Below are 27159 nucleotides of genomic sequence, written 5' to 3'. Positions count from 1 at the left end.
TTCTTTCGGGGAACCAAGGATGTTTTTTTCTCTCCAGAAAACATGTTTCTCAATTATCTGGCAATTTAAAGACTTTTCCAAGGTCACCCATTCCCTTAGTCAAAGTTTTTGAACCACTTACTTGACCACAGGTCTCATCGTAAACAAAGAGTGAGAAAAAGACAAGGGTTCCAGGCTTGTTCCAGGCTTGGAGAATCAAAGGATAGAATGTGATTTGCCTTTTGAAGAAGGAACATTACAAAGCCTTTATTTGAAATACACAGTCAAAATACATGGCTGTTTCTCGACCTTGAAAGACTTGCAAATGCAGCCTCATGAGTTACATCCAGCTCAAGACCTAGAAAGCCATTTTCGTCTATCCACGGCCTTGAGGGCGGTTTTCTCAGGTCAAAGACAATCTTTTAAATTGTCCGAGCTTATATTTCAACAACACAAATGCAGAGATGGGGCAGCCTAGCCTGCGTTACTGCATTAACTTCCATTTCGTCTTTTAGTCTTTAATATTTTTAAGTTTACTCTATAAAGCAGCATCTTATAATCCTTTGTAAACTCATCCACATTTAAATACTGCTCTTCCATGAAATAAAGGATGACAACTTTACAGACAATGCACCATCCCATTTTTTTATTTCATTATCATCGAATTCCTGTTCCTGTCATCCTTGATTATTTCATAAAACTCTCAGTTGAACTGAGACATATAAAGTGGAAATGATTTTCAGTTTCCATTGCATTTTCAAAGTAAAACATGAAAATCTGAAGAGCTACAGCCCCATACATACACCCAAAAAAATGAAATTGTATATTTTTACATGCATTATTATTCAACAATTCCACTGTAACTAAACTTCCTATTTAAAAGTCTGATTGAAGAGCCAGACTCTTAGGGAAAAAAACACAAAAAGAATACATTTTATCCGGTTTAAAATTACCACGGCGTATTTATTTTTAAATACAAAAAGCCTCTTCCTGGTCCATTTTTCAAGTTTCTTTTGATCACTGACAGGCATTCAATTCAAATTTAACAACTTGGTCTGCTGGAGAGAAAATTACACTCATCTAAAAATCTGATTCCAGGGACTTCCCTGGCGGTACAGTGGTCAAGACTGTGCTTCCACTGCAGGGGGCACAGGTTTGATCCCTGGTCAGGGAACTAAGATCCTGCATGCCGCGTGGTGCAGCCAAAAAAAATTAATTAATTAATAAAAATCTGATTCCATTAATTTAGCACAGAAATACAAAAGCCTTGAGAACAATGTATTCCTGCTTGTAGCATCTGTATTTTATTTTAAGTATACAGCTTTATAAAATATAAGAACTTGAAAACTACTCATAGGAGGACAGAAGCAAACCCAGCATTTGTGAACAGCTAACCCTCCGTCTTGGGGAAGGAAGGCTGTCTAGTGCATGCAAGTGATGACATTCATAGCTTTTACACACTGTACAGACACAATCTTTGATTACACATATATTTGATAAAACGAGAAGACAGACCAGCTGTAGAGACAAGTCCCATTTTCACAGCGTGAGAACAGCACAATCAACTATTGATTCTGCAGTACTCTGCACCAGCAACCCAGATCCTACGAGCTGTGCCCATGGCCCACTTTGGTCTCGCCCTCCGTAAGCACTGCCCGAAGTTCAGTTTCGTTGGCTTCGGGGCTTACTACTAAGTGCAGAACATCTCCTGCTACTCACGTGGTCTTAAATTTTCTGAGCATGTTCCAACCGAAATGAAAAGGTGAGGCTACAAGCCCAGCGTGGACTAACGTGAGGAGCACAAGGCCCCCGGCCGCCGTGCAGTACGTGGTCAGAACCATGTCCTCGCAGGGCAGGTAGCACTTGGCAAGGGCGTACTCTGTGGCCGTGACGCTGCCCTGGAGAGTAAGCGAGACCGTTAGCTGCCGTGACAGCGCCAACCCACAGACCCAACCGAGGAAAGGCAGCCGCTGGGCGTGAGGCACCTGAGACCGAGGGCACAGCCTTTAGCCACCCCCCGCCCCCAAGCACTGGGTCCCAGTGTGCCGAGTGCACACGACCTGGAGCTGACCTCCACTGAATCTAGCCCCTGGCACGGGGGGTTCCTCTAAAACCCGGGGGGGCACATGGCAGAGGGGTTCAGAGAGGCCTGGAGACTTAGCATCAGTGGTCATCCAGGAACAAGCAGGACACGGCTGTTGTTCACGCCACTTGATGCTGAAATAAGCAACTGTTACCAGAAATACGTGTGCTGGAGGCATCTCAGTGGGCTTTTGTTTTCTTTTTTTTTTTTGGTAGATGTTTTTGCTATGTGGAATGACAGTGGGGAACTTTGTTTTACTTTGAATTTGAAAACAGGAGGTTTTCCCCATCTTGTTATGAAGTAAAAGCCCCTGACATGAAAGCACTGTGACCTGGATGCTGGACTCATGGGTCAAAGAGAGGAGCTGAAGCTTCAGGTCATCACTAATTAACATCTTTAATAAATGTGCAAGAGCTGTAGCATTTTTCTGTCAGAACAAATGGGCGTGTTTGGAAAATAACACAAGATGACCCTGCTTCCTTAGAAAACGGAATAGGCAGAGCTGGTACCCAAGGGCACTGCAGGGACGCAGGATGAGACGCCTCGAGGTGTCCCTGCGCAGCCGCAACTGTCCCCTGAGAGGTGTTCCTGCTGGTACGCCAGGGGGGTGGTGTTTACAGCTTCTGTGTATTTTCACAGATTGCAGCAATTCAGTAGTTGATCACTGTGTTGATTTAAATAAGTATGAAAGCTTTGAGACGAAAATAAAGGTTCACGTACCATGATGAAACTGGGGTTGTTTCTGTTCCTCCAACTGAAAGATGGCACGCTGACCTCCAGGACGCCGGCCCCGTGCAGGACCTCACAGGCGCTGTGCGTGTGGCCACTGAGGACCAGGCGCGGCCGGAGCCACCACAGCAGCTGCAGTGACAGCAGAGGTGGGGAGAGTGCAGCCGGGGCCCAGGGCCACCGCCACAGACACCACCCCGCGGCCACTGCCCCGTGGCTACCATGAAGCCCCCGCAGGTGGGCGGGCCCGCTTCCCTCGGCCCTGAAAACCCTTTGGGCTGTTTAGACTCCACCAAAAGTTGAGCTCAGGCTCTTAGGGAGAATCTATTCTTCTCATCCCAGATTTCATATTTTCAATTATATTTTCTCTTTATAAATATTTTTATAAATCTACTTCATAAATGTACTTGCTTTGCATATTACATACACCATATAGTATATCAATATTCGTGTGAACATATACATACAGATACACACACTTAAGAAAGCACATTCTAATTAAGTCCCTAAAAACTTAACTCTAAGTGTCATTCACCTTCCCAAATACGTGGTGATAGGAAAACAGAATAAAGAATAGCTGAGAACGTTATTAACTAGATCTTAGGGAACAGAAGTGGGTTTCCTGGGGAGGGGGCGGGGGGGCGGGAGGATGAAACAGCTGTGCAGGCACTGCCTGTCCCACCCCGCGTCCCTGTGTCCCCAACGTCCCTGCGTCCCAGAGGCAGCAAACCTTCCTCGAGGCCTCCTGGGAGAGCGCGTCATAGCGCTCCTTGAAGGGGGTGTACTTCTCGTCGGGGGGTGCCGCGTCCTCCCCGGAGCAGTTGGCGTCATTTCTCCGGTAAAGCGGGAAGTGCTGTTCGGGGTCAGAGAGGAGTCAGGGGACCATAAGACTCTGGACGCTTCCTCCAAACACGGGCGGGGACCCCCTCACCTGCAGGAGGATGGGGGCCGAGGCCGGCAGCCGCTGCCTGTCTCCACACTCTTGGGGGCGATGCTCCTGCTGGTCAGAGGTCAGGCCCTTAACTCACACCCCTGCCTTCACTGGACGGTGGACAGTGGGGAGGGAAGGCAGGGAGGCCATGCCCTGGGGGTGGGAGGGTGTGGGGTCCTACCTCCCGGGAGCAGTTCAGCCGGTGAGAGAGTTCCAGGAGCTCAGCCTCTGCTCCAGAGCAGATATCACAGCTGTCCCCTTCCAGTGCGACGCTGTTAACCATCACGAAACTGAGGCAAGGGCAGGAGATCAGCCATGGGCCACCTGTGCTGTCCACTGGCGACTGTGTCCCTGGGACACAGAAGCTACACACCCACAGGGAAGAAACCCCAGCACAGCTGTAAGTCTCAGCCTGGCTGTGCTGCGTCTGCAGGTGCAGACGATGCTAAGAGGACAAAACAGCATCTCTGGGCAAGTCCAAGACGCGGTAAAGGCTTTTCCACCCTGAACGTGTGAAAGGTCCCAGGCGACCGCCACGCTGAGCGTCTGACCTTGTATGCCTGGATCTCGGCTGTAAAATGGGGAGACGAAGACCCACCCACACACCCTGGCTCCCTTTGGAGATGACGTGAAATAAGACAACAGAGCAAAGCCTAAAATCTGGTGGGGGTAGGTGTGCTGCAGAGCTAGCTGGGCCAGAGGAGCCCAAACTGGGATTGACAACAAGGCCAGCTGTGGTTCCCTGGGCCCCCTTCCCTCTAGTGCACTGTCAGAGACGCCCACTACATGTGCCTTCCTCTCCCACATGCACGTCCACCGGGCACGAAGAAGGTGCCTGACGCTTAAAGAATTTAGAGATAAGAAGCCGATTAATCCAATGATCTGGGACATGACCATCGTGTTTAAACTTTCTTAAGAAAATTCAAGTTCTAGGGGTCTTCATAAGAATTCCCAGATGATACTCACTTAATTCCTTTCCAAGAAAACAGCCTTTCAGGGTTGAAAACTTTCTCAAATCGTTTTATTTTGTATGTGTTCATCCTATGTTCAATTGTAAAAAGAAACAGATTTCAGAACGAGCCATTTTAAGACATCTTAAGAAGTATCATGAACACAGAAAGTAACTTCCGGGACCTGAGGGCCTGACCAGCGCCCTTCGTTCTGAGCTCCCATGGGCCCCAGGTGGGAGAGGTGCCACCCCCACTGCCCCACCACTGACCAGCCCAGGGCCTGGAGCCTGGGGCTAGCGGCTTCGTCCCCAGGGCCCCAGCTTCCTCACTGGTACAGTGGGTACAGTAATAAAAAATACTAGGTAAAATAAGAGATTAAATGTACAGAAGTACAGTGCTTCTAACAGGCTGGCGCATCAGAAGCACCGTGTGAACATTAGCTAGTAAAGCCCAAATCGTCGTTTTCTGATTCCCGGAAGAAAACTGGCCACGAAATGTAAGTTTCAAGTTAGAATCACTCCAAGGCACATACAGATCAGCCGTGGGGCAAGCGTATGATGTGCAGGACAGCAGTCCCGCCCATGTGGAGCCCTGCCACCTGACCGCACAGGTAAGGCCCCCCAGGCTGGGCAGGCAGGAAGACACAGCCGTGCGCAGGGGCCTCCTCTGACCACTCACTGGTAGTGGAAGCCGATGTCATGGTTACCGGCCACGGCCCTCAACTGCACATGGGGCGGGTGTCGGAAGATCTTCCAGAAGCGCCCCACGTCGTCCGCCCAGGCCTGTGGGGAGAAGCACCACCGCTGTGGCCCGGGAGCCTTCCCTGCCCTGTTTTGAGGGTGAGGAGGTCACTCCCGCCCAGATCAGACATTCATAAAGCCATCGTGTGGAATTTCTAACATTCTTTTCCCAAAACTAACTTAATATTTTAACTATTTAATTTGATGCCAAATTTTAATGAAATGGTGTTATCTCCTCAAACCACCTGCTTCATACACCACTTCAAGGTCACCTGACGGCCACGCACAGACCCCAGGCTGAGTGAGGATGCCCGCAGATCTGAGCATGTCCTAAGAACGGGCTCTGCAGAAACGTCAAGTACACTGTGTGTCCCCCCAGGATGAGGACTTCTCTCTCGAGACTTCTCTGACTTTAACTGTTAAAGCTTGAGAATGATGCTTGTTTAGTTCTTATTTTTATTAAGCCTAAAAACATAAACTGGACAAACACTCCAGGCTGGACAATACCTAGTTGAATAGTAGTCAACTTTATCCTAAAAGTTTTAAATTTGGCCCAACCAAGGGAAATAAGCTGGATAGAGATTCCTTCAATACATTTACAAAGACTTTAACAAATAATACTTACGGTTAGAATAACATAAAATTAGAAAAAGATAAAATGTTCCCTTTGACTTGCAAAACCAACATCTATATCCAACCTCATTTTATAACTAGCTGCTTTTTACATACAGCATTTCCATTGTTTCATAATTAGTTCTGCACTAGATCACAACAAACACTGCAACCCTATGAACACTGGGTTTCTGTCATACCTGGACCAAGACTTTCTTTGTACAGCTTAGGACCGTCCTGCGAAATTTCAATGAATTTTTTAAAATATCTTCCAGGGGACTTCCCTGGTGGTCCAGTTGGTTAAGACTGCACTCCCAATGCAGGGGGCGCGGGTTCGATCTCTGGTTGGGGAACTAAGATCCCACATGCTGCACGGCGCAGCCAAAAAAAAAAAATCTTCCAAAACCATTAGTGACAGAACATTTTTAACTAAGCAGCGAGAACAGCTTTTTTTTTTTTCCCCATTAATCCCAGGAATGTAGTAGGCAAAGCATTCTGACAGCCAAGGTGAGAAGGGCCTTTCTCTCTGGTTTGTGGAAAGGTTCACATCACCCGGTCTCGGGCCCGAGGGCAAAGGAAACTCCCACCAGGGCCTGGCTCTCCCCACCTTCCTCAGAGGAAGGAAAATGAGAGGAAAGCAAGTAACCTGTACATAGCACAATCTCATGATGTAGCCATTCTATTTTAAGAGCCTAAAGTCAAGCTACGTTTCAGCATGTACTCTGTAACTCCGGGGACAACTGAAACGCTTCCCTCTTGCTTACTTTTCCCCTTCCGAGAGCTTCGTGGGAAGCGTCTGGCTAACCCAGGTGTCTCCTACACAGGCAAACCTAAGATGAGCCGACCTAACTCACAACTGTCATTGACACAGAGCCCAAAGACCTCAGGACAGGCCACACACTGTTCATGCTGGAACCTCCGACCCACGGCCAGGGCTCCACGACTCCCTGGGCTTCCTATGCTGGACCTCAGCACAGGACCAGGGTGCCAGGGTTGCAGGGTCCCACCTGGGAGGAGCTCCACTTCCCTTCGTCAAAGACGTCTCCCAGGATGAAGACGACTTCAGGCTGCAGCAGCCACAGTGCCGTCTGGAAGGCTCGCTCCATCTGCCACTCCCTGGAGGCCAAGAGAAAAGGAAGGGTCAGTCCACTTCTCGGGCAGAGCTACATCCAGCGGACGGTCTGACAGGCCATTTAAAATGTGAACTAAAAGGTCCCCGCTCCTTCTTCCATGGCCCCCCTTGCTTGGAAGAGCCAGGGTCCCCACCTGCTTCACTGAGGGGGCAAAGGCACCAGGGGACCATCAGGCTGCCCCTCCCACCACCGCAGGGACTGCCTCCCTGGAGGGGCCCTCAGACCAGCCCCACCCTGCACGTGAAGCTGTCCCTCCTTCACCAGAGCCCAGGGGCCTGGGAGGCCTGGATGCGGCTTCCAAAGATGCCAATGCCAACGGACACACAGAGGAGATGCAGCACAGGGCTTATTGGGGGAGACGAGAGACACAGCCCAGCATCAGAACTCCCGGAGGAAGATGATCGCTCAGAGCCTCGGGTCTGCAGCCCATCAGGCCACAGCCCAACACAGCGCCCCCCCAGCAACCCGTGGTCGCCTCGCCAACGCTGCGTACTGCCTTTGATTCCCGGTTTCTCTGTGGTCAACGAGACAGTGAAACCTGCTTTCACGGATAGTCACTGGATGAAGCGAGCGGGCACGGTGCCCACACTGGTGGGGCTTCAAATCGGCAGCGCCTGCCCCGCCTCCAGCTCCCTGGCCAACTCCGACTCCACCACTGTCCTGTGATCCCAGCTCCTCTCCCCTCCCAAAGCGGGCGTTACGTCTGGTGCACAATAGAGGGGACGGTAACTGTCCGTCAGGGGAGACTGAGGCCAAGAAACCTCTCTGCGTGGCCACTGCTTCATCCAGAACGCCTCACAAATACACACCTTGGTTTGCCCTGATTTACTGTTATTCACTCTGGCGAGGAAAGCGTGTAGAAGCAGAAGGAGGACACGGCAGGCTGCTCGTGGGACTGCTCATAAACAAGGCTCCCTAGGTGAGGCCCAAACAGAGAACCTGGGCCTCACCCTAGCCCTGGTCTAGCTCATGCCTCCTGGGGTTTAAAACTCTGAGGAAGCAGGTACAGCAGCCCCGCTGTCCATCCCGCCTCCTTCGCCCACCCTGGGGACATCCCAAGCACTGGAGGACATTCCCACCTACAGGAGTAAAGGCCTGTCCAAGGAGGCACAAATGAAGCCATGGTGACGAAAAGGTGCCAGGGACAGGGCCACCAAGCCAGGAATTGCCTTCATGCCATCAAGCACAAAGGCCAAAGGGTGGAAGCAACCCAGTGTCCAGGAACAGATGACAAATAAACAGAATGTGGTCCGTCTAGACAGCAGAGTAAAACTCAGCCTCAAAAAGGAAGGAGATCCTGCTACCTGCCACCACACAGATGGACCCGGAGGACGTTCCACTCAGTGAATCAAGTCAGACACAAAAGGACAAACACTCACTGTGGGACCCACTTACTGAGGGACACAGAGCAGTCAAGTTGCTGGAGACAGAAGTAGATGGTGGGGGATCAGGGCCTGGGGGAGGGAAGGGGAAGTCAGTGTTCAGTGGGGACAGTGTCTCAGCTGGGGAAGATGATGAGGTTCTGGGCATGGATGGGGTGACAGGTGGACAGTGCTGTGAATGTGCTTAATGCCACCAAGCTGTGCACTTAAAAATGGTTAAGATGGTAAGTTTTACATTATTTGCATTTTACCACAGTTAAAAATAACATTTTTAGGAACTTCCCTGGTGGCGCAATGGTTAAGAATCCGCCTCCCAATGCAGGGGACGCGGGTTTGATCCCTGGTCAGGGAACTAGATCCCACATGCATGCCTCAACTAAGAGTTCACATGCCACAACTAAGGAGCCTGTGAGCCGCAACTAAGGAGCTGGTGAGCCACAACTAAGGAGGCCACGAGCCGCAACTAAGGAGCACACATGTTGCAACTAAAGGAGCCCACGAGCTGCAACTAAGGAACCCACCTGCCACAACTAAGACCCAGCGCAACCAAAAATAATTAATTTTTAAAAAATTTTTTTAAATAACATTTTAAAAAGCCTTCCAATGAGAAAACAAACTAAGCCAAGCAGGTCTAAGCTGTCCCCAGGGAAACAACCACAATCTGCTCCTCCTCCAGTCTCCCAGAGGGGCAAACCCAAGGGCTCAAAATTTCACACCAGAGAGGTGAGGGGGAGAGGAAGACCCCTCCGCGGACCTCGTCCACATGGCCTGTGAGGTTTCCCGTATGAATCCACTTGCAGACAGGGAGACAAAGGAGCTCAGAGGCCTGATAACTATTTCAGAGCCACAGGACCCAGACCCACACCCGACTCACAATCCTGGGTCCTTGTACGTAACAGACACTCAGTGAATAGTAAGTTAAAGGAAAAGCCAAATGTCCCAAACATCCTTCTTTGAGGAGAAAATAACGAACGCGTCCGTGAAGCCGTGAGGCCCAACCCGTGGGGAGAGGCCGACAAGCCTCCAGCCTACGGACCCACAGAAAACCCTCCGTAATTTGTCCAGCCCCTACCTCCGTAATTTGTCCAGCCAGTGGCCTCTCACAGCCCCGAGCAGGTGGGTGTCAGCCAAGAACATGGCCCTGAGCACAGGCTCAGGGGTCCCGAGTCCACCGGCATCCGCGGGAGTTTTCACTGCAGGCCAACTGCACCGGAAGATCACTAGGTAATAGATTAGAAATTCACAAAAGACAAGCACAGCAAAGACGATGGCCGTGAGTCTCAGCAGCACCAAGCCCCTCCTCTTCAGTGGACGGAGGTGCTGCCTCCCGGCCCCCAGCCGGGTCGAGGCCGTGTCCTCTGCAGCCATGTCAAATTCACGAGACTTCCCCCAAGGAAACTAGACTCCTGGCCAGGGGCAGCTGGCGCTGGTGTCTTAGCCGAGTACCTGCAGGGAAAGGAAGAGGACCGGGTGATGTGTGTCCCTTAACAAGCCACTGTCACTAGCCCTCCATTAAGAACTAGCAAGTTCCAGAACCCTATCACCTTCCCAGATAAACAGGACTGTCCTGTACTTTCACCAGGACGACCCACCACAGGACTTACAGATAAGGGAAAACAGTGGCTTCCTAGGCGGTCTCTACACCTCCACATGACAGGATAGCGCTACTAGAATGATCTTCCCACCAAGATGACAAAGTTTCTACTACTTTAGAAATCATGAGATGGAGGGAGTCTAGGGAAGGATGTTTAAGGTGCAAGACATAACAGGAAAAGTCAACAATTAGCAAACAGGTGCCAGTTGGCTCCCAAAAGGATGCCCACCTACCTCCTCAAAAATCAACAGGCCGTAGCCCCATGTAACAGTGTTGCCTTTGGTGTGAATTCTCCACTTTTCTACACGGCTCTTCCACAGAAGAAGTAGACATTCACAGACAAGGTGTTTCCTCGCTGGCTCAGGGTTGGGGTCTGATGCAGCCACAGCCATGAACACCGCGTTGGGTTACACACATTCCCACAAACATGGGTTTTCACCTGCACATCAGCCTTAAACTCTAGATGGCCTTCCTTTATAAGACATTTATGTGTGGTTGTCTCTCTTCGGGAACCTTTCAAATGTTCACGGGTTCATCTGAATCATAGATGAACTTTGCATCCATTTTTGACACATCTGACGAGAATGTTGATGAAAGAGTGGCCTGAGGTGGGTTTTGAGAGGTGGCCTTCCGCTTTAGGTTCCTCCACTAGTGCTCAAGACCAGGATTCTACAACAGGCGGTGACCTGGAGGCCACAGAGAGCTCAGACTCGGGAGAAGCCCCAGAAGGCAGGGGGAGCTGTGGAGACACCACCATGGATCTTAACTGAGCCAATAAATACAGAGTCCTTTCCAGGGGGGTGATTTTCTAGGATGGATCTAGGAACCTTCATATGGTTGACAACCAAAGGGACAAGGACACTCATTCTTTTAGGGCTTAAAACAATCGCCGCAAAGTCCGGCTTCCAGAATGTTCGCACCTGCACCTGTACAAGCCCAGCCTATTCCACAGTGGGGTTTATAACACACAACTCCTAAGACGTGGAAAAACAGCAAAACCTCACCTAAAAACAAACACGGGCAAACGTGTATGCTGAGCCATTAAACAAAAGCTTAAAACACAACCCAGTGTTGAAAATACCAGAAACAGATCAATGAGGAAGCCGGCTTGCGACGACTGAAATCATGCTGACGGCTGTGGGGCTGCACTGCTCAGGACTCACCTCCACAGGCGGCTTTTTAGAAACGAGGAAATGACGGGCAGGTGCTTCCCACCTCCCCATCCTGTCCCGTGTCTGCCCGCGAACCGCATTGTTTATAGTAAGTACCCGGTGGGAGAGGGAGCAGGGCTCAAAGGCTAGATTTTAAACACGTCCCTTGGGACACAGAGGTCACAGGCAGCCGCGCATGTGACCTGGGATCACGGAAGACGCACAACGCACGACACACGACAGCTTTACCCCCAGGTCTGGGCCGTCAGTGATGGGAGCCAGCCCTTCCCCTCTGACCTGGACTGTCCTCCCCACCTGTTTTCTCTAAGGAGAGTGCAGAGTGGCTCTGAGGGTGGTAGCGCCGCCTCGTGACGTGTGGTCACCCGACGCGAACCTCTGCCCACATGGCCAGCGCTTCCTCGGATGGCACGAGGAGGAGGAGCAAGTCCTTTTTGCTGCCATGCACTCGTCACAGTCACACCTCAGGTGTGGACAACCGTCAGTGTGACTCGGGGCACGGACTCTCTGCTCGCTGATAAAAGAGGGAAAAGTGAAGGGACTCGAGGAGTAACGAACCCTCTCAACACCATCAGCCTCAGCCTGGACTCATTCAAATGGACCAAAACCACTTGCTCTCACTGTCCCATTTCCTTTCAAAGTCCTAGAATCTCCTAAAATCCTAAAAGCCAAGGCCAAAACAGCAGCTGAAACTTGCTAGACCCTAATGTCCCCAACCACGAGGATGAGAGGGAGGGAGCCCCAGCCCTGGGGCTGGTCTGGAGCCTTCCGTCAGCAGCCTTTGCTCTGTGGGTTCCAGTTTCCCAAGAGAAAACCCTAAGGACAAAGTTAAATGGCTCCTCCACACCCACTGCTCCGTCAGAGAACCTTGTTCCCCACGGCATGGTGACAGAGACCTGGGAGCACAGGGAGGTCACACCCCGGGGGGAGGACACAAGAGCACGAGGACAAGAAGAGACACGGTGGGTTTGCACCGTGGGCACGGGGGACCCCTCCCAGCCCGCCCTATGCCCCACAGCTGTCAGCTTAGATAAGGGCCCAGGCAAACGGGTCAGAGGGCACAAGCCGAGCCCTGGCCCTTCCTCAGGCTTCCGTGTTCTTTCTGCCATAAACAAACAAACCACAGGACTTAGAAGGAAGGAGGGGGGGAAGGGGAAGAAAGGAAAGAAGGGGGGCAGCAGGCCAGCCAGAGGCTGTTGAGACACATTTTCTGGAGAAAACCCCAATACCACGTGAACCTGGTATAATGTGATCATTAAAAAAAATAGAACTCACCATCAGAGTGAAAACCATATTTGACAGCTTCTTACACCAAATCTTTCAAACAGAGTTCCTTTTTCTCAAAGCTTGGAAACTGCTTTTCTTCCTCTTTCCAAAACTCACTGTACCATCCATCAAAGTCGTGCTCCTAACGCTGTCTGCAACGTCATGGCCACAGCCCACCCCCTTGACCTTCTGAAGTGAAGGCAGTGTTTAGGGCTGACACGGTGGGGGAACCAGGCCAGGCGTGGCTCTGAGCCCCACGCCAGGGGCCCAGACGTCACTTCCACCACGGCTGCTTTCTACGGCCCTCTGCTGGCTCCTAGCCTGCGGCCGGCCTCAGGGACCTGGCTGCTGCTCACTTCCGGGCCCGGCTCGAGGGAACCTGCAGCCATGGGCAACCAATCACTACCCTGCGGCCGGCGGGGCAGGGAAGAGCAAGACGGAGCAGCCCTGGCTCTTCTTCCGCTGTTGCATCCTCCGTCAGATCTGTGAGAATCGACCGCAGCTCTGCTGGGGGACCTCAGCAAGTCCCCGACCCTCCCTGGGCCTCGCGGGGTCACAGTACCTGCTCCCACTGCACCCGTGGAGATTAACAGAAATGTTCACAAAAGTGCTTTTTTTTTTTTTTTAAAGTAAGTCTTTCTATTGTTGACAGTAAAATTAACCAACAGTCGATCTAAGGAAAAAATGGAAAATTTTATTCAAGCCAACCTGGGAGATGCTCTTTTGTTTCTGAGACAAAGAGTCACACATCAAATGTATCACTGACAGTTTACACAATCCAGACCTGCATGTACAAGCAGTGAGTGGTGGGCCGTCACGGTCCCTTACAAGTTGAAGAAGGAAGGTCACCCCATAAGGAGCTGTGACCCTTGATGAGATGAAGAAGGAAGGCCCTCTCTAAATTAGGAGGGCTGGTCAGTGCAGGTGCACAGCACACACTAAATGGGCAGAGAAAAATTTTGTATCTAAGGTTTTCTCGCCTTACCATAAAATATGAATTATATTTCATCCCTATGAGGCAGGCTACTCAGGACAAGATTAGCGTCAAGCTCACACCCTGAGGGATTCCCGCAGGCTCGGTCAGTGGAACCCAGCAGGTCCAGGGAAGGAGGGCCAGTGACCGGAGGGTCTGGGAGCCATGGCCGCCAGGCTGACCCTGCTTCTCCATTCATTCACTACGTGGTGCTTCTAACGCTTCACACCTGAAGCCCCCAGGCCCTTGCCTCACTAAAAGTAAACCTTATGTTTTATCTCAACCATAATAAAAACCAGTGACTTAAGATCCCCACAGCTGTTAGGGAACCACTGACTGAAACCGCGCGCCCTGCCCAGGGAGGATAATGACCGCTTGCATGATTTATCTTATAACAGGAGGTCCTGATAAGGAACACAGACTGACAAACAAGCTACCAACAGCCAGAAGAATTAGGGAGAGCCCAAAAGAAGGCAGGAGACGCCAGTGTACAATATGTCCTGCCAACCTCTCAGAAACCCTCACGCTGGAAACCATCTTGACTGAGATGCCTGCACTGCCAGGAATTGGACCAAATACAGGCACAAGCAAAATGACTGGCCATAGAGGACCTGGGGAGCTAAACCCATTACCATAAACCCTGAGACTACAAGCATGTGGCAGAGCAGGTCTCCTGGGTTCCCTTACCCTGCTGCTCTCCACCTGGGTGCCCCTTCCCACTAAAGTCAAGTCTTCTGCTTCATCAGTACATGTGTCTCCTTGGACAATTCATTTCTGAGTATTAAAGACCCCACCCTTGGGCCCTGGAAGGGGTTCCCCTTCCGGTAACACAGCCACAGCTTGAACCACCAAATGCTACTGTCCCTTTCATGTCCAGGCTCTCACAAGTGAATGGAGAGAAAACGTGTCCTTTCCTAGACTAAGCGACAGGGGGTCTGGTCCCTCCCAGGCGCAGATGCCACTGTCCCCTCCTGCCTGATCAATAAACACACGAAAAAGATGTGTTTATCCATCTGTATCACCAGCCTGTAAGAGGAGGAAGTGGGAGGTTATGATAAAGACTATATTCTGTGTGTTGTCTTCTTGGGATTAATGATGAATAATTCTGTCCATATTAGAAGCTTTACTCTGCGTTAGCGGTTTGGGCTCAAAAGGCAAAATTAATAAAATGTTATTGTTTTCACTCCCCAAGTTCAATTTGTCAGTTTTATTAAGCTCAACAAATTTAACCCATCAGGGCTTCCCTGGTGGTGCAGTGGTTGAGAGTCCGCCTGCCGATGCAGGGGACACGGGTTTGGGACACGGGTTTGTGCCCCGGTCCGGGAGGATCCCACATGCCGCGGAGCGGCTGGGCGCGTGAGCCATGGCCGCTGAGCCTGCGCGTCCAGAGCCTGTGCTCCGCAAAGGGAGAGGCCACAGCAGTGAGAGGCCTGCGTACCGCAAAAAAAAAAAAAAAAATTTTAACCCAGCAGGAAAGCCATACAGGCTCCCGACACAGCTCAGTGTGGCCTCGGATGAAGGGGCAGACTCACAGGTCTAGGACCCCTCCTGGCTTATCTACATGTAAGAGGCCCTGCTGACCCCTACAGGGCTGAATCTTGGTATTTTGATTTCTACTACACACACACTTCTTATTCCTGACAACACAGACGACAACAGTATAAAAACAGCTCAGTAACATCTACTGAAATGGAGCAGGACCCTATGGGGCCCACTCCGGTACAAGGCCTTTCTGTGTGCCCCGTTTCTCGTTTGTAGGAAACAGGCTTCACTCAACCTCCTTGACCTTTCCTGAGTCCCAAAGGGCAGATTCAAACAGTTACTAATCAGGAAAGGGAAGGAATGCAGAGACAAGGAAGTAACAGTCTAGAAACAATAGTGCAGCCTTGGGGCAGGGTCCTCAAGACGCAATAATGACTTTGAGCTCTTTTGCAGAACTAAGGCTCCCACACAGGTGGAGGAAGGCAACTTCAGGCTGAGCACAAGATCCCTGGAGCCCCGCCCTGCTACCTCCCCACCCACCAAACAGAAGAAAGCCACACACCCTGCACCCTCCCCCCAAATGTTGCCTATAAAAACTTTTCTCTGAAGAACCATGGGGAGTTTGGGGTTGTAGAGCAGGAGCCACTTGTCCTCCTTGTACTGGCGCCTTTCCAATAAATACCCCATTTTCCTTCACCACAATCTGGTGTCAGTAGATTAGACCCAAGTTTGGTTCGATAACACTACTATCCCAGAATTTTTCAAAAAGCTAGAAGAGACTCATCACTGGTTTATAAAATCAGTTTGGTGGTTTCTGACCCAAATTTTTAAAAATAAAATAGAATAAAACAACACAGAAAAGACAAGCCTGTAGGGCACACTGTGGAGGAAAGGCAGAGTAAAGCTTTGAGCTCCGTTTTTCTGTACACGTGCCTGTGTGCACTGGCCATGACATCAACAATACTTCCTACTGCACTAGGCTCTCGGCTCCCTGCACAGGAACCCAGCCCATTTATCTTCATGTCCCCCCCTCTCACGCCCACTTGGTGCCTGCAAACAGTAGGTGCTCAATTAATGTGTGTGGACTTAATGGCTTACGTTTAGTTTTATTTATTTTCCCGGGCATTTTAGAATTACAAACACACAGCGTGGCTGTTTCAGTCCATCATCTCTCTTTAAATGCACAACAGTCTACCCTCATCACAGACACAAGAGGGAAAAGGACAGAGGCTGTTCCTGCTCCTCTGAGTGGGAGCCAGGCAGGAACGTAAAGACTGGCAAATGCGTGCCCAGAACCACCCTCTCACCAGCCCCAGTGTGGGACTCAAACAGAGGAAGAGCCCGGGCAGCTCTCTGGTTGGTAGGAAGTGATGACAGTCTTCCCCAGCCTCTTTGGAGTAAACACTTTCTTCTAAAAGGGAAGGACACAGAAGTGCTTGGAGCTCCTGGGGTCTCCCCTAAAGTCTGGGGCCCGGGTGATCCCAACAGCCAGGGAAGCCCACACCCCAGTGTGTTATTTCCCAGCAAGTGATCTCACGCAAGTCACTCAAAACAAAACAAATAAAAAAGGGACAGGATGGTTATTATCAAAAACAAAACAAACAGAAAATAACAAGTGCTGACAAGGATGTGGAGCAATTGGAATCCTTGTGCACTATTGGTGGGAATGTAAAATGGTGCAGCCAATGTGGAAAACAGTACGGTGGTTCCCCCCCCAAATTACACATAGAACTATATGATCCAGCAATCCCACTTCTGGGTACATACCCAAACGTATTGAAAGAACAGACTCAGATATTTGTACACTGATTTCACTGCAGTACGTTTCACAACGGCCAAAAGGTGGAAGCAACCCAAGTGTCCACTGATGGATGAATCATGAATAAACAAAATGTTGCATGAACATCTAATTACAATGGAATATTATTCAACCCTTAAAAAGGAAAGAAATTCTGATACAGGCCACAACATGGATGAACCCTGAGGACAGTATGCTGAGTGAAATAAGCCAGACACACAACAACAAATACTGTACGATCTCACTTATATGAGGGCCCTTGGACTTCCCTGGTGGCTGGCTCAGTGGTTAAGAATCTGCCTGCCAGTGCAAGGGACATGGGTTTGAGCCCTGGTCCGGGAAGATCCCACATGCCATGGAGCAACTAAGTCCGTGTGCCACAACTACTGAGCCTGGGCTCTGGAGCCCACGAGGCACAACTACTGAGCTCACATGCCACAACTACTGAAGCCCACGTGCCTAGAGCCCAGGCTCCACAACAAAAGAAGCCACTGCAATAAGAAGCCCACCCACCGCAGCGAAGAGTAGCCCCCGCTCAACGCAATTAGAGAAAGCCTGTGCGCAGCAAGAAAGACCCAACGCAGCCAAAAATAAATAAATTTATATATGAGGGCCCTACAGAAGTCAATTCCATAGAGACAGAAGTGGGATGGTGGGTGCCAAGGCCTGGGGTGGGGGTAATGGAGAGTTATTATTTAATGGATGTTGAGTTTCCATTTGGGAAGAGGAAACAGCTCTGAAAATGGATGGTGGTGATGGTTGCAGAACAATGTCAATGTACTTAATGCCACTGCACTGTGCATTTAAAAACGGTAAAATTTATGTTATGTAGGTTTTGCCACAATTTTTTTAAAAAAGAAGACACGCACACAGAAGACCCTATAAGTTAACAATGTCCTATAACAAGGGCTTCCTTTTAGATTTAAATTCACTACTTTTATATTTAAAAAAAGAAGAAAAAGTGTTGGGAGCTTGGATTCAGGGGAATATCACTGGGTCATCTTCTCACCTTTTAATGACAGAGACCGGTATGAAGGTTGGCTTGTGCTCCCCAAAATCAGAGCGCCTCTACCTGAAATAAAAGACAAACTGTGTGCTTTGCGGCAGAATAATCTTTCATTCATTAACTATCGTTAAAGCGGAAAATGCATCACCTCCTAGACGGCACAGTGGCTGCTGCCTCCTGCCCACAAGGAACCCGAGCCACGCTGAAAGTAAAAGACAGCGAGAACCACAGAGCTAACGACCTAACGACCGACATTAGTTACTGGCCAAGAACACTTCAAATTTTAAGTTGTAGTATAAATACTTACACATAAAACACGTATACAAGATCGCTCTGTATGGCCCAACACACAACAATAGTAGCTGCAGTCCATCACTGGGAGCAAAATATTTCATCCATTGACTGATTTTTAACTTCAAAGCTATCACTGAATAGGTAACTTCCCTCCCCCAAAAAATTAGCATTAAAACATGTTTAATACTTGTCCACTAATGTTAAATTCATTATTACCACAATGTCATCAGTGGCTGTTTGCATGTTAAATTTTCCATCTTAAATTACATTTTAAATTAAGACGGGTTTTTAAAAATCTACAGCAGCAAACTAGGAAGGGAGCAGCCCCTACGATTTAATACATGGGCCTTAGGTAATGGTAATTTTCCAGCAAATAAATAATTTCCAGTATACGGTCTTCTCAAGAGGTAAACCTGCGTTCCTAAAAGGGCAAGGGGGCTGCAGCTCGCAGGGCCGGTAACAGCAACGAACGGAAGCACCGACGCCTCAGCGCGAAGGTGACACGGAGCCCAGCTGCCTGGCCCCCACCTGCCTGCGCAGCCGCCTGCTCCTGTCCCGGAGGCCCAGACCCGCGCCGGCCTCTGGCCGCGGACTCCCACCGCCGGTCCGCAAGGCGCGCCCCGTGCGTTCCCGCACCAGTCTCAGTGCGCCGGACGTCCCGAACCTGCCAGCGGCGCGACGCTTGCTCCGCAACGGACCCAGCGGGCTGCGGGCGACGAGCGCGTGGGGCGGGGCCCGAGCGCCGTTGGGGCGCGGGGGGCGGGGCGTAGAGGCTCGGGAGTGGAAGCGCAGGGGCGGGGCGCACTGGGGGCGGGGAGTGGGGCGTAGAGGTGCAGGGGCTGGGGGCGGGGCGCGCAGGCGGAGGGGCGGGGCGCGCAGGCGGAGGGGCGGGGCGCACTGGAGGCGGGGGCCGGCGCACTGGAGGCGGGGGCCGGGGCACTGGGGCAGGGCGCGGGCCTGGGTGGGGCGCGGGGAGGGGACGCACACGGGGCGCTGGGCGGGGGCGCCTGTGGCTGGAGACGGTAGGGGCGCTGGGCAGGGGCGCGCACGGCGAGGCGCACGGCGCCGGGCCGGCTCTGGGCCCTTCCCCGGGCTCTCGCGGAGGGTGGCTGTGCGGCCGCTCACCTGCGTCCCCGCCTCTCCGGCTGCTGCGCGCCGGCACCGGGCCGCTTTCATCCTCTTCTGCGGGGCCTGGCTTAGCGCCTTCAAGAAACGGGTGCGGAATAAGTGAGACAGACATCACAGTAACTGTTTATTTTGGATTTTCTTTAAAAAAATTTTTTATAACACTATAGCAGGGCGTGTTCTACTTTTCAATATGCTTTCATATCATTACTTCAAATAATCCTCAAAATAACCACGTATATCAAAAGCAAGAATCACTATGTCAAAAAAACAAACTGAAGCTCGGAGCAGTGGTTCAGTCTTCCAAACAACTAAGTCCGGTCCGTTTTTCAAATCTATGAGTACAGTGAATGTACTGAGATGTAATATAAGAAGTCGCATAGAAAACAATTGGCAAAATTCCTGGTATATGTAAGTAAGCAGTAAGTGGTAATTATTATTATTAATTAAAATATTTGAATATTTTCAAATATGCCCAGATAAACAATTTTAACATCACCAAAACCGGCACAACTGGACTCTGTATGAACAGTGATATGATGCAACAGGAGGTAAGCATCACCTCCAAAGTATTCTCACTAACCGGAAAAGTAAAGAAAAAAAATGAAATCCGGTTACGCCTAGAACTACAAGCTTAAGGAAATACAGGGACCAAAGGAACATGTTATGCTACACCAGCAGGAGGCGGTCAGCCGAACCCAGAATGTGGGGAGTCTACAGACCAAATGACCCAATTTCTTTATTCAACAAGTAGCATCACGACAAAAGGGAGGAGGGCAGGAGGAGGATCTGTTGTTGCAAATCAGACGGGAAACAAGGCAGCCAAATGCAGTTCCTGGCCTGGGTTGGGTCATGATTGGGACAAACTAACTTCAAAAAAAACACCAAAAACACTTTTTAAAAGATTGGGAAACTTGGACATGGAATGAATGTTAGGTGATACTAAAGAGTTATTGGTAATTTTGCTATGATAATGCTCTTGGGGTTTTTTGTTTGGTTGGTGGGTTGGTTGGTTTTGGGTTTTTTGTTTTGTTTGGCTGCCCCACGTGGCATGTGGGATCTTAATTCCCCAACCAGGGATCAAACCCATGCCCCCTGCAGTGGAAGCTTGGAGTCCTAACTACTGGACCACCAGGGAATTCCCCTGTAGTTTTTTAAGATTAGAGAATCATACTAAAATACTTATAGGTAAATTATATGATTTCTGGAATTTTCTTTAATACTCCAGAAAAAAATTTTACGGTAGGGAAATAGGAGAATAACCGCTATTGGCAAAATGTTGCTAATGCTGAAGCAAGGAGATGGGTGTATGGCACAGTGTTTGGCAGAATAATGGCCCCCAAAGATGTCCATTCCACGTCTCCCAACCTGTGAACAGATTTCCTTACGTGGCAAAAGAGACTTCACAGATGTGTTGAAGGTTAAAGGGCCATTTATCCATTAGGTGCTGTGAACTGAGTGAGTAGGTACCAGATCCAAAACCCATAGACGATGCTTAGGGCAAAACGATCTGACGAGTTATTCCCACAAACCCCCCAAATGTCAGGGGAGTGAGGATGAACCAGAGATCACTACAAGACCGGGTGACATCAGTGTAGATGCAGGTAGAAACAGGAACAGTAAAGAATCTAATGAACCTGATGACAGGGAACCCCAAATAGCATCAGGTTCCGCAGGAAGCATGGAGAGGAGAGCAGCTGAAAACAGGAAGGATTTTTCTTCGTCCAGCAGCAAGGGGCCCACGGATCGGCCTGAGGGGCTGGAGAAATTCTTCTTCTGGAAGAAGACCCCACATGGAGGGGGACTCCCAGGGTGGGATGAGAATTTTCAGGACATGGACGAGAGACATGGAGGAAAGAAGTGCAGATAAAACTGGGAAAGAGGGAATTGCAGAAGGCAAGCTCTCACACGTTAGCCCGCCGATGACAGCAACAGAAGGTGTTGCGAAAGCTCTCTGAACGCTGCTCCTTTTGGATGTTCAGAAGTAAATTCAGGAATGAGCATTAGGGAAGAAGTGAGGTCAAAAGTTAGCAAAGTTATCATCAGAAAAAAGAGAACAACAAATAGTATAACATTCCTGAAGACGATGAAAGCATGCCACAGAAACATACCCACAAAACAGACCAAAACTGTCACCTACTATTTCAGAACAAACTAAAGACATTCAGAGAATGAGAGACAATGTAAATCAGAATCAGGAGAAATTAGAAATAAAAGAAAAAATTAAGAAATAAAGACTGAACTAAAGGAATGAAAGGAACTTAACAAACAGCACCTTAAGAGAAATGGAAAGTGAAAAGGAGAAAATCTTTATAAATTTAAAAAAAATGAAGAAAGACAAATGAGTGTAAGAGAGGCTGACAAATATTGAGGACAGCCAAGAGCAACCAACAGATAACAGGAGTCCCAGAAGATAAAAGCAACGTGAGAGAACAGTTCTAAAACCTGCAATTCAAGGAAACGTTCCTGAAATTAAAAATAGGCATACTTGAAACATATCGAAGGCAAACACTACGTACCTGAGGCTATGAATTCAGAATGTTCATCACCAAGACATATTCTAGTAAAATTATTGGGTTCTCAATAAAAATGAAAAAATATCTTTGGGCATCCAGGCAAAAACAGCAAGTGAGGGAATAGAATTTAGGTTATCATCAAACTCTGACAGTGTGCTTTATGCCACAAGAGACCAAAGTACATGTACTTAAGATTTTGTAAGGAAAGAAAATGTGAGCCATGAATTTCAAGTATTAAGGTCATAGACCACTGTTATCAACATGCAGGAATTCAGAGAATTCAGTTCCTGTGATTTCTCCCAGAAAACAATCTTCAGACCATCAGAATGACTAGGGAGAGACATTGCTGTAAAGACCGGAGGTGAACATCAAAGTCACAGTGTCATTTGAACTAAGACCAAGTTAGGGTTAAGAGAGAGAGTGGTATGTAATAGCTATACGCTCTGACAAGATAGATGTACAGCTTTTTTTTTTAATGGCGGAAGAATGGAGAACACAAATGCAGAGACAAATTCTTGTTTTCAGTAAGCATTATTGGTAGCAATATTATTTGTAGTGTCCTTCTAACACTCTTGCATGTATAAGAGGGGATAAAGCAGATTAGTAACTATGGGATATTCTATCAGTGCCTGATGAAAAATGATTATGATTCTTTCATGACCTTTGCTCAGGATATTATTGGTTCTTTAATGTTTTCGAGATTCAGGGAAACTTTTTCTCTCTTAAGCTATCTATAATCTATCCAACTTGGTATATTATACTTTTATAAAGAGAAACAAAACAATCCAGAAGTAGACCCAGAGCTTCTAGGATTGGTTCATTGCGTTTCCAGTTCATATTAGACACAGCGATTTTCTTAAATCCCTGCAGGTAGAACTAGCCGGAGCCATCGGTGTAGAAACACTGTCGTCACAAGCAGAGGAGAGCAAGGATTAAAGTACCCACAGTTGAAGCAGCTGCATGGAGCTTGGAAGAGCAACCAGTTGGAACCAAGCCGAGAAAGCAGTGGACCCCACATCTACAGGGAAGGCCAGGTCGCGAAGGCCAGTGTCCACACCGCCACAGGGGGGTGCTCCCAGGACAATGGAGAGGTCAGGGGCTCAGCACCTCTGCAGGCTGGATAGTGGTAAGAGAAACAACTGATATGGGCAACGAGACCAGGGCCAAGTTTTGAACCCCAAAGGCCAGGTCCCAGACTGCACCCTTGCTCTCCCTCTAGGCTGCAGAGGCCCCACCAGATAGGCTAGTGACAGGGTGTTCCCAGCCTAGCACTCAAGAACCACAAGGGCCCTGAGTTCCCGGGCAGATGTCTTTCCTCAGAGCACATCACCGTCCTCTGCCACGACTGGAGGTGGGGAGTTTGCCAACAGAAGGATATTCGTAGAGCTGTTTCACTCATGCTCTTTCTTCTGGACACACATCAGATTCTCCAGAAATGGTTTTTGTTAATTAGAAAAGGAGAGGGAAAGACAGACAGATGGAGAGAGGAGGAGGAGGGGGAGGAGAAGGAAAAGAAAGGAGGAGAAGGAGGAGTAAGAGTGGAAGGATTAAAGGAAGGGAAAAGGGAAAGAACTAAGAGACAGAAAACTGAAAAAAAAAGAAAGAAATGGAGGAAGGAGAAAAGGGAGGGAGGGACATCATTCTGGTGGGAACACGTGCGCGCACACACACCCACACCCACCCCCACTGTGATCAGCCTAAAGAAATCCGCTATTTTCAAACTACACCTATTATCTTAGCCCTTCCTAGAGCATCCTTTAGGGTAAGAGCAGATAATGGCTGGGATAACTGCATGTTTTGGTTTAAATTATTTTTATCTCTAGGGTCAACTATACTTTGCTTTTCCCTGAAACATAATCTAAAAGACAGAGGGTCTTAAGGCAAATAATTGTCGGTCAGAAAAAAAAAAAATTGTCCGTCAGAAGTAGTAAAGGCGATCAGGTCGTGAACTAACTAGCTTGCAGCCAATTACTTCATGACCGGATGGAAGGACTATTAATGTCCCCAGCAGATGGCGCGAGCTGCCCTCTGCCGAATGAGACTTCGCACCCTGGGCTCCATTTAGTGTCAAAATAGGTTTCCTCTTCACGTGATGGTCAAAACAGTAGCCCCTAACCAGGTAAGTTTGGGTTAGGAAATAAATCGTTCAGCAGAATTCCAGGGGAAGCTGAGTAGGGAAGACAAAATCTGGAGGCTTTTACATTTGTTTCTCATGTTAAACTGTTTAAAAACACGCACTGACCTCACCGATAATACTGTTTCATTCACATCATCTGGGGCTCTGAAAAAGTTAAGAATTCTTCCAAGACAGAGTTTTAAATTAAGTCACAAAGGACAACAAAGTACTAAGAATTAGGACATCTGAAAGTATTGTTATCTGGTAGGATAATTGGTGAAGAGCTCATAAATGAGGAAAGCTTTGCTGTAACAAATGAAAGATAAACCAATTCTGAAGGAAACCTCAGGACAGGGAACGTTGACTAGGGATTACTGGGATAAATCAATGTTTCTGCTGCTTCGCTGGTTACTTACATTCTGACCTCTGGGCTGTGCGTTTTTCAACGAGCGAGCACACAGCAGAATGGAAAGCATTTACATCTCTGGACAAGAGGCAGGGAACATAACATGTTTTCTTTGGAATCATCCTCAAATATGGGACAGAAAGTAGAGCTTTATTAATCAAGTTCTTAAACATCTGTCTTCACAAGTTTCCAGAGAAAGAGTTTGGAAGTTCAAGTCTATGACTAATTTCCAGTGAACAGTGGAGCCCCCAGCCCCTGCAGCCTCCCTTCCCGCCCATCCACCGATATTTTAACTCTCTGCAGCTGCTTTTGCTGTCAGCCCGCCACGAAAACTTTACTTTCCAAAGACATTTTAAATGTAAAAGTAATATGTTAACTGCAAGACGTTTGAAAACACTGAAAGGTGTAGAGGAGAAATTACCCACAATTGAGTAGACATTGGCTTGTATCCAGTTGTGGCAGCAAGATTTCGAGTCACGTGCTGTGTTATGTCTGCTTCGACTGCTCTTAGTCTGTTTGATGGGGTCAGGGCGCCTGATTTGCTGGGATTGGAAGTCTGATGCATCAGGTGGATAAGAACACGGACGTGTGCAGGGGGAATCTGCCCTCAAGGATTATAAACGTGCCCTGTGGAAGTGTTTGAAAGAAGCAGATACTCCATTCATAATTACAGCTTGAATTATCTACCGTAACTTGGTCAAGTTTAGAAATGCTGTTGTTTGGGGGAATTTAATCTGTCAAATGTATATACAAGCTGAGCATTGATTACAGAACTGTCTTCGGACTTGCTGACATTATCAGGCCATTGACTAGATTAGCAAGACTCATAAACTGAACATAAAGCTTGAAGAACATTTGGTTTTGATTTTATAATTTTAGTTCATTAAGGACTGGTAAAAAAAACACCAGCTTCTTTTCTTTTCTGAGCATAACACCCCCTCCCCACCAAACACTCAATGGACAGGCCTCTGGCCACAGTTTCGAAAAGCAAAGGACATGCAGCTGCTCAAACTGCAGAAAAGGCCAAAGCTCTTTCTTCCTAAAGACTGTAGGATTTTTTTCTGATTAATACAATTTTTGGAATATTTATGTAACAGTAGTGTTTTCCAATGGGTGTTTTTCCACCCAAAAGGGCGTTTTGGGAGAGAGCGAGCGTTCCCTATTCAGTTCCTGGAACAGCTCAGCGAGTTCTGCAGATTCTCACCAGCTTGTTTTTCTCTTCTCATCAGGCAAGGATGCAGTGTGCCCTCCCTGGACCCCTCTGATTCTTCCCATCCGGTTAAGGAAAGACTGATGACAGGGCCCCGGGGACAAGCCGTTTCCATGGTTCCCAGACTTCTGGATTCCAGACGCCAATGACAGCTCAAAAAAAAAAATTTTTTTTTGGGTGACCTACATAGATTTGTCAACCATTTATGTGGCCAAGTGAGAGGGAAAAGCAAAACAAAACCTGCCATCTCCCATCAGAATCATTTTATTACAGAAACCTTTTTTCACCCAAATACAGAAAGGACATTACCTCAGCTAAAGACAATGTTTTGCATGGAATATACTTAGCTGGGTGGACATCTCCCGGGCTTGGCCGTATTACTGTCGTGTGGGTGTGACCATCTCTGTGGGCAAACTAGTGCCCAGCTTGGAATTTCGGACCCAAGATCCAGCTGCACATGGCCAGCCCTGCCCCCGTCACACCCGCTTGGGGCTGGGCAACCTGTGCTCACATGGCCCAGCTCATCGCCCACTGCCTGTCACCCACGCCCAGCTCTGCTCCCGCTGTGGCCTCCCCCGGGCCAGCCTGGCTGCCCGGTCTCCTTGCCTGAGTCGGCAGAAGCATCAGCCTCATTCTCCTTAAAGCATCTGTGCCCCTTGATTAATGTGCCTTTCAAATGATTACTAAGTCAGCATTATTTTAGCCTCCACAGTTGTCACTGGGCCAGTCCTGAGCCCAGAGATATCACTTAAGCCCTTCCATTCTCCAGGGAGCAGAAAAAAGAAGGTCCTGCATTTCCTGGGAGGAAACTTAGTAGGATTGTGCTGTTTCTACCATCTTTCCCAAAGAAAATGTGAAATAAAGACTTCCACCCTATATAGAAGCACCTCCTAGTCTCAGACCACAAGCGTTTTCCATGTGTTAATCATCTCATGCAGCGGTGGAGGCTTTTAGACACCCAGATATTCAAGCTTTCTGAAGAGCTACCCAATGCATTCGATGACTAAATGGAAGTTATATTAGTTTTCTATAGACTGGGAAAGATTTTTTTTTTAATTTGAGTCCAATATCCTTTACCTTCCTTTAAAGGCTTTCAATTTGTATGTGAATGTTTCATAGGACCTCTGATGATTAGAATATTGATAACCATAATTGGGCAAATACTTAAGACATATTCATTCATTCAACAAATGTTCTTAAAGCACCTACTACGTGCCAACCACAGCACTGGCTTTGGAGATACAATAATGAAAACCCATTCTTTTCCTCAAGGGCTTAGGAATTTTAGTCCGGGGAACAGACATGTCAACATAAAGAGAAGTGCTCAGGGCTTTCCTGGTTCCCTGGGCAGGTCCAGAGCAGCGTAAGGGAGCGGGCATCACCAGTTCCACCTGAGTGATGGGGAGCAGCTTCCCAGGGGCAGCAGACACTGGGGTGGGGGGGTTGCGGATGGTGAGGGCCGTGGGGGCCACCCGAGGAGTCTGGGCATCCTCAGGGAAGGAGGGCAGGGAGGCTGTGCTGCTTACTGGTCTCCCAGCTCAGAGCCATCTTCTCAGCTCTGCATTTTGACGCGGGGCTAACACTATGCAGGTCCCTTTGCCAGCTGGCTCCCTGCTAGGCTCCACCAGCGAGAGGCCTGGAGGAGCTGGGCAGCTGGAGGAGGGA

At 48.8% G+C, this 27159-nt stretch overlaps 1 protein-coding gene across 9 annotated transcripts; it reads right to left on the bottom strand.

Moving 5' to 3' along the window:
• Positions 1-359: 359 nt before the first annotated feature.
• Positions 360-18847, bottom strand: MPPE1 (metallophosphoesterase 1). Of its 9 annotated transcripts, XM_060028647.1 has the most exons (12): positions 18650-18847; positions 17831-17893; positions 10367-10872; positions 9612-9985; positions 7032-7140; positions 5351-5454; positions 4689-4763; positions 3904-4012; positions 3723-3791; positions 3522-3644; positions 2783-2923; positions 360-1877 (listed from the first exon to the last, which is right to left on the bottom strand). In XM_060028647.1, the coding sequence occupies exons 4-12, from the start codon at positions 9905-9907 to the stop codon at positions 1695-1697; spliced, it is 1209 nt and encodes a 402-aa protein (XP_059884630.1). In that variant the 5' UTR covers positions 9908-9985; positions 10367-10872; positions 17831-17893; positions 18650-18847; the 3' UTR covers positions 360-1694. The 9 variants fall into 9 exon arrangements, with proteins under 9 accessions (XP_059884630.1, XP_059884629.1, XP_059884634.1 ...); XM_060028646.1 differs by lacking the exon at positions 10367-10872; XM_060028651.1 differs by lacking the exon at positions 10367-10872 and having other exon boundaries at positions 3723-3788.
• Between the last annotated feature and the right edge of the window lie 8312 nt (positions 18848-27159).

The sequence above is a fragment of the Delphinus delphis genome, chromosome 13 (genome assembly GCF_949987515.2).
Source record: "Delphinus delphis chromosome 13, mDelDel1.2, whole genome shotgun sequence".
In the NCBI taxonomy this organism is placed as follows: Eukaryota; Metazoa; Chordata; class Mammalia; order Artiodactyla; family Delphinidae; genus Delphinus; species Delphinus delphis.
The sequence above is the reverse complement of the archived record's forward strand: the minus strand, read 5'-3'. Positions and strand labels throughout refer to the sequence as shown.

What these genes read in the sequence shown, in the direction of transcription:
- MPPE1 (XM_060028647.1), bottom strand. Translation starts at nt 9,907, where the DNA reads ATGGCTGCAGAGGACACGGCCTCGACCCGGCTGGGGGCCGGGAGGCAG. An exon ending in GGCTGAACTGCTCCCGGGAG is followed by an intron (nt 3,792 to 3,903) that starts GTAGGACCCCAC and finishes ACCTCTGACCAG; the next exon opens with CAGGAGCATCGCCCCCAAGA. An exon ending in ACAACCCCAGTTTCATCATG is followed by an intron (nt 1,878 to 2,782) that starts GTACGTGAACCT and finishes CTTACTCTCCAG; the next exon opens with GGCAGCGTCACGGCCACAGA.